The following is a 6952-nucleotide window of genomic DNA, read 5'->3' on the forward strand; positions in this document are numbered from 1 at the left end:
TTTTTGTTTTCTTTTTTCCTTATTTTTTATTTTTCTTTTTCTTATTTTTCTTTCTATTTTTCTTGGTTTTTTATTTTCTTTTTTTCTTTTTACTTTTTTTTCCTTATTTATTTCCTTTTTTTCTTTTTTCTTAATTTTTTTCTTACTTTTTCTTTCTTTTTTTGTTTTCCTTTTTTCTTTTTGTTCTTATTTTTCTTTTTATTTTTTCTTATTTTTCTTTCTTATTTTTCTTTTTTCCTATTTTTTCTATTTTTCTTATTTTTCTTTTTTTTTTTAATTTTTTTCCTTTTTTTTCTGTTGTCCTCCTTTCCCCCCCACTTCTTTTTGTTCCTTTTTTTTTAATTTTTATTTTTTTTTGCTTCCTTTCAGTTATGAATTAATTCTCCCACACCCCCCCCCCTCTCTCCCCCCCTCCCCCGGAGCCTTTTTGTTTCACCGCCTATTGTAAACTTTTATGTTTAAAAGAAAGAAAAAGGAAAAAAAAAAAAAAGAAAAAAAAAAAAGAAATATATATACATTTACAGATTGTGGAATTTTTAAGAGAAAATTTTCTACTATGTATGCTGGCTTATTTTTTAATTTAACAACAGGGTTTCCTTTGGCGCTGTGGGAAGCGAGGGCGAGCTGCACACCCCACCCCTCCCTTTTTTCCCCCTCCCACCATCAGCCCCTGGGCTTCAGAAACTCTGGGAGATGAAAAGAGAAAAAAAAAAACAGAAAGAAAAATCTGAGTGTGGTTTGTTCTTTTTTTTTTCAGTTTGGGTTTTTTTTTTTGGGGGGGGGAGGCTGTTTTGTTCCCTGGTGGTGCAGACCTGCTGCAGCCTCAGCCACGCACGGAGTCGCTTCTCTGGGGAGGGAGGGGAGGGGGAGTTTAGCTTCTGTGCTTCGAATGCTTCCCCATCCTGGGGTGGGGGGTTGGGGGGGTTTGGTAATGGAAGGGTTAATGGAGGCCTTGTTAAGATGTAGATTTCCCTCAGGCAAAAACAAAACCAACCACGGAAAAGGTTTAGGTGCATTTTGCACTAACCAGTGATCACCCCTGGTTTGAATAAAGAGAAGTACCTTTGAATTAGAAACTCCGAGCTGGTCTGCGTTTTTGGGTGAGGTTGGGGTTGGTTTGGTGGGGGTTGGTTTGTGCTGGAGTTCTGTTGTTGTTTTGGGTTTGTTTTTTTTTCTTGGGCAACTATTCTTGTGAATTCTGGGAGGTTTTCCTGAGAGAGCAGCAGCTGGCTGCCTGGAAAATCGTCTTGGTTATCAGTGGTGTGCCTCGGTGGTCTGTTAAGCTCACAGAGTATCTTTGTGTGGAAGAGGCCTTCAAATCATTGGGAAAGGGCCTGGAGAAGAGAAAGCTCCAGGAGCAGCCTTCCAGAACCTGAAGGGGCTCCAGGAGAGCTGGGGAGGGACTTTGGACAAGGTAGTGACAGGATGAGGGACAATGGCTTTGAGCTGGAAGAGGGGAGGTTGAGACTGGAGATGAGGAAGAAATTCTTGAGAGTGAGGGTGGGGAGGCACTGGAACAGGTTGCCCAGGGAGGTTGTGGAGTCTTCTCTGGAGACTTTCAAGCCCCAGCTAGATGTGTTCCTGTGTGACCTGCCCTGGGTGATGCTGCTTTGGCAGGGGGTTGGACTCAATGCTCTCTGGAGGTCCCTTCCAACCCAAGCTGTTCTGTGGAGAGGGCTGAACTCCTCAGGAGCAGGTTTGCCCTGCTGCGAGCTTGGAAGACTTAGGAGCAGGTGTGGTGTGGCTCAGCAGGACTGGAAATTCAGGCTGGGTTGGGATGGATCCATGGCACTGGAGGTCACTGGGTTGTGCTGGGAAGGACTTTGATCCATTCAGAGTGGGGAGGGAGCAGGGTGGTTTGGCTGGATTGCACCAGTTCTGCCGGCTGGGACTCTGCTTGGCTCTGGTCCTCACTTCCACAAGCACCAAGCACTCAGTGTCTTCCTGCTGGAACAGGAGCTGGTCCTCTGGCATTCCCAGTCCCTTCCATGTGCTGTGACTTGGACCTGAGGAATGCAGGAAGATGTAAAATTGCTGCAGCTCCTCTTGCAGGAAAGGTTCTCGAGACGGATCCCTTCTGTGCAGAACCAGCTCTTCCAGCTCAGCCCAGGATGTTACATCCACCTGGAACTCCCATCTCTGCCCAGGGACAAACTGAAACCACCTGTGCCAAGTGATGAGCTGGCACTTGTCTGCCCTGTGTTGGCTCGGCACTGGAGGGGTCAGCCCCAGGTAGCAGCATCTTGGAGGCTGTGGGGGTGATGTCTTCAGGATGGGATGGAGGAGGCACCGGGGGGGGGCTTTGTTGTCTCCTGCTCCCCAGCCATGGCTTTAAGGCCTGTCCTCAATTCAGCTCTCCACTTGGAGCCTGAGCTGGAAAAGCTGCCCAGCCTGTGAGGGAAGCAGGAAGGCAGCAGAAGGTGAAGGTCCATCACTAAAAGGTGAAGGCTGCTGCTTTCAAGACTAGTTCACAAGACTTGCCCACAAGATGCATGGGTGTTGTCCTGAGCAGGATGCACAGAGCTGGCTCAGTGTGGTGCTGGGGTTGGTGTAGCCATACCCTGGAGGTGACTGATCCATCGTGGAGGTGACTCTGCTACCTCGTTGCTGCTGTTGGGCCCCACCTTGCACCCCATCAGGAAGGAGGAGTTTTGTAATGCCACCCTTGGATCAAGAGCAGTTCTTTGGCTGTGAAACCACTGCAAGTCCTCTGGGCAGCTCATCTGCTCCTGGGGCTCTGGCCCTGCTCCCTGCACCCCGCTTTGGGCCAGAGTTTCAAGGGGAACAGGCTCCCACCTGGGCGAGGAAGATACGCTGTGCCCAGCGAGCGTCTGCCCTCCTCCCCCGGCGCCTCCCTGGGCAGTGAGGGCGGAAGCGCCGCGGGAAGCCGCAGGGGGCGGGGCTTAGCGCCCTCTTCCGCCCCGTCTCCGCTCGCGAGATCCGCCGCTTCCGGCCCCAGCGCGGCCCTTTCCGAGGAGACCCGGCCAAGATGGTGGGTGCGGGCGGCGGAGCCGGCGGCTCCCATCGGGCTTCATCCTCCGCGGGGGTGGCCGCAGGGGAGCTGGGCCGCCGCTGCCGCTGTGGGCGCTGCGGTCTCTTCGCTGTGGGGTGGGGAATGGCGGCTGCTGGGCCCTGCTGGGGGCAGGGGTTGCTCCCCGCTGCACTAGGCCTGAGCGCGGCCGGAGCGCGGTTCCCCAGGGACTGAGCCCGGCTCGGTGGAGCTGAGGGTCGGAGGTGGGGAGGGAGGTGATGGTGGTGCTGGGGGGGCCCTACGGAGCTCGGTCTTGCCGCCTCCTCGTGTGCGCGGAGGGGTGGCCGCGGTTCTGGGCAGCCCTGAGAGCCTCTTCCCTTCCCACCCTTGCGTCCCCTTTGTCTTTTCCCATTCCCTTTGCCCCCTTTGCTCTCCTGGCTGCAGGCGGAGGTAGAGCAGAAGAAGAAACGAACTTTCCGGAAGTTCACCTACCGAGGGGTGGACCTGGACCAGCTCCTCGACATGTCCTAGTAAGAGCTGGGGGCAGAGGGTGGCTCCTGTGCGGGGTCAGGGCTGGGCCTGCGGCTGGGGGCAGAGCTGCTCCCCCTCTGCTCAGTGATAACGGGGAGGTGTGGGGGGGAGGAGGGGACGGAGGAGGTGTGTCTGTCCTTCCCTGGCTGTTGGCAGGGGGTGATGCTGCTGGTGCGGGGTCTCCAGGGAGCTTCCAGGCTTGGAGTCTACATCCACAGGCTGGATGGATGGGCTGAGGTGAATGGGATGGGGTGCACCAGGACCAAGGGCTGGGTCCTGCACTTGGGTCATGACAACCCCAGGAGCGCTGCAGGCTTGGAAGTGCCTGATGGAAAAGGGCCTGATGGGGTTGATCAGCAGAAGCTGGAAGTGAACCAGTGTAAACCCAGTGGCCAAGAAGGCTACCAGCAGCCTGGCTGGATCAGCCACAGCATAGCCAGCAGCACCAAGGCAGGGATTGTGTTTGAGGCTGCACTTCCAACACTGGGTTCAGTCTTGGGACCCTCACTCCAAGAAGTACATGGAGGGGTTGGAGCAGGTCCAGAGAAGGGCAACAAAGCTGGGGGAGGGTCTGGAGAACAGGGGTGGGGAGGAGCAGCTGAGGGAGCTGGGGGTGTTCAGTGTGGAGGAGTTTGAGGGGAGAGCTCACTGCTCTCTACAGCTCCCTGACAGGAGGTTGGAGGGAGGTGGGGTTTGGTCTCTTCTCTCAAGGAGCAAGCAACAGGACAAAAGGAATTGGCCTCAAGTTGCCCTAAGGGAGGCTCAGCTTGGCCGTGAGGAACAATTTCTTCCCCATGAGGCTGGTCCAGGCCTGGCCCAGGCTGCCCAGAGGGCAGTGGTGGAGTCCCCAGCCCCGGAGGGGTTTCGGAGCCGTGGCGATGTGGTGCTGAGGGCCATGGGTTGGTGGTGGCCTGGGCAGTGCTGGGTTAGCTCCACCGCTGTGCAAGGTCCTCTCCAAGCCCAGCGGCTGCCATCCCCCCGCAGCGAGCAGCTGATGCAGCTGTACAGCGCCCGGCAGCGCCGGAGGCTCAACCGCGGCCTGCGCCGCAAGCAGCAGTCCCTGCTGAAGCGCCTGCGCAAGGCCAAGAAGGAGGCACCGCCCATGGAGAAGCCTGAGGTGGTCAAGACCCACCTGAGGGACATGATCATCCTCCCAGAGATGGTGGGCAGCATGGTCGGCGTCTACAACGGCAAGACCTTCAACCAGGTGGAGATCAAGGTGAGGAGTCAGGGCAGCAGCCCTGGAGCTTGGTTCTGCTGCCCCGTGCCTGAGGAGGGCTTGGGGCTCCTGCTCGGAGCAGAGGGACAGCCCAGAGTGGCTTGTCTTGAGGGTGGGATCGGAGGGACACCCCAAAACATCCATCCTGAGGGTGGGCAGTGAGGGGTGACCTCAAAGCAGCCATCCAAAGGGTGAGCTCTGAGGGACCAAAGCGTCTGTCCTGAGTTTAGGCCTAGAAGGACCACCCCAAAGCATCCATCCTGAGTTTAGGCCTAGGAGGACCACCCCAAAGCATCCATCCTGAGTTTAGGTCTAGGAGGACCACCCCAAAGCATCCATCCTGAGTTTAGGCCTAGGAGGACCACCCCAAAGCATCCATCCTGAGTTTAGGTCTAGGAGGACCACCCCAAAGCATCCATCCTGAGTTTAGGCCTAGGAGGACCACCCCAAAGCATCCATCCTGAGTTTAGGCCTAGAAGGACCACCCCAAAGCATCCATCCTGAGTTTAGGCCTAGGAGGACCACCCCAAAGCATCCATCCTGAGTTTAGGCCTAGAAGGACCACCCCAAAACATCCATCCTGAGTTTAGGCCTTAGAAGGACCACCCCAAAGCATCCATCCTGAGGGTAGCCCTTAAAGGACTACCCCAAAGCATCCATCCTGAGTTTAGGCCTTAGAAGGACCACCCCAAAGCATCCATCCTGAGGGTAGCCCTTAAAGGACCACCCCAAAGCATCCATCCTGAGTTTAGGCCTAGAAGGACCACTCCAAAGCATCCATCCTGAGTTTAGGCCTTAGAAGGACCACCCCAAAGCATCCATCCTGAGTTTAGGCCTTAGATGGACCACCCCAAAGCATCCATCCTGAGTTTAGGCCTAGAAGGACCACTCCAAAGCATCCATCCTGAGTTTAGGCCTAGGAGGACCACTCCAAAGCATCCATCCTGAGGGTGAGCTCTGAGGGACCAAAGCATCCATCCTGAGTTTAGGCCTTAGAAGGACCACCCCAAAACATCTATCCTGAGGGTGGGCCTTGAAGGATGACCTCAAAGCATCCATCCAAAAGGGTGAGCTTTGAGGTATCAGTCCAAGGTGTCCATCCTGAGGGTAGCCCTTAAAGGACCACCCCAAAGCATCCATCCTGAGGGTGGGCTCTGAGGGACCACTCCAAAGTGTCCACCCTGAGGGTTGCCTCCTCTCACAGTGGGGTCAGGAGGTGCTGAAGTGACAAAAGCAAGGTGGCAGTTGTGAGACTGCAACGAGAGAGCCATGGTCAGGCCCTGGCTGCCCCCAGCCCTGGCCCTGGTGTCAGGTGACACAGAGCCATCAGGATTCCTGGGAGTGGAATAACCGTGGGGTGGTGACAGGACACCACCAGTGGCATTAAATGGCATTTTCCACTGGTACCCAAAATCTCCCCAGGGTTTCTGTGTCCCCATTTGGGGAGGGGGTGCAGAGGGAGCCCCTCATCCTATTTCCTACCTCTAGCATGGATCTCTTCCCATCAAAACAAGGACAGGGAGTGAGTCCAGAGGAGGAGGACACAAAGATGACCCAAGGGCTGGAGCAGCTCTACTGAGGACAGGCTGAGGGAGCTGGAGAGGAGAAGACTCCAGGGGAGCCTCAGAGCTGCTTTCCAATCCCTGAAGGCTGCAGAGGGACTTCTCAAGGGGGTGTCTAGAGATAGGACAAGGGGTAATGGTTTGAAGCTGAGGCACAGCAGGGTTAGGCTGGAGCTGAGGAAGAAGTTCTGGAGTATGAGGGAGGGGAGAGACTGGAGCAGGTTGCCCAGGGTGGCTGTGGCTGCCTCCTGCCTGGAGGTGTTCAGGGCCAAGCTGGGCTGGTGGGAGGTGTCCCTGCCCGTGGCAGGGGGGTTGGAGTAGGTGACCTGTGAGTTCCCTTCCAAGGCAAAGCATTCTGTGGTCTTTTCCAGCCCGAGATGATTGGCCACTACCTGGGGGAGTTCTCCATCACCTACAAGCCGGTGAAGCACGGCCGGCCCGGCATCGGCGCCACCCACTCCTCACGCTTCATCCCCCTCAAGTAACAGCCAGGGGGCCTTGGCCAGGTGTAAATAAAGAGATTGCTCCCACCTGCCTCTCTGCTGACTTCTGGTCTTCCTGTGGGCATGGGGCATGGTGGGCAAAACCCTCCCTGGAGGTGTTCCGAGGCCAGGCTGGATGAGGCCTTGAGCAGCCTGGGCTGGTGGGAGGTGTCCCTGCCTGTGGCAG

The 6952-nt window shown here is 55.6% G+C and overlaps 1 protein-coding gene across 1 annotated transcript; it reads left to right on the forward strand.

Annotated features, from left to right (window-relative positions):
* The first annotated feature begins 2922 nt into the window (after positions 1–2922).
* RPS15 (ribosomal protein S15) lies at positions 2923–6813 on the forward strand. Its single transcript, XM_068156283.1, has 4 exons — positions 2923–2992; positions 3416–3501; positions 4487–4721; positions 6655–6813. Exons 1-4 carry the CDS (start codon positions 2990–2992, stop codon positions 6766–6768), a joined length of 438 nt encoding a protein of 145 aa, XP_068012384.1. The 5' UTR covers positions 2923–2989; the 3' UTR covers positions 6769–6813.
* Positions 6814–6952: the final 139 nt, after the last annotated feature.

This window comes from Melanerpes formicivorus, unplaced genomic scaffold (genome assembly GCF_026170545.1).
Source record: "Melanerpes formicivorus ecotype bairdi unplaced genomic scaffold, bMelFor1.0.p_v2 SCAF_34, whole genome shotgun sequence".
NCBI classification, from domain to species: domain Eukaryota; kingdom Metazoa; phylum Chordata; class Aves; order Piciformes; family Picidae; genus Melanerpes; species Melanerpes formicivorus.

Coding starts and splice junctions, on each gene's coding strand:
- RPS15 (XM_068156283.1), top strand. Junction 3,502..4,486: donor CAGCTCCTCGACATGTCCTA/GTAAGAGCTGGG, acceptor ATCCCCCCGCAG/CGAGCAGCTGATGCAGCTGT. Junction 4,722..6,654: donor TCAACCAGGTGGAGATCAAG/GTGAGGAGTCAG, acceptor GGTCTTTTCCAG/CCCGAGATGATTGGCCACTA.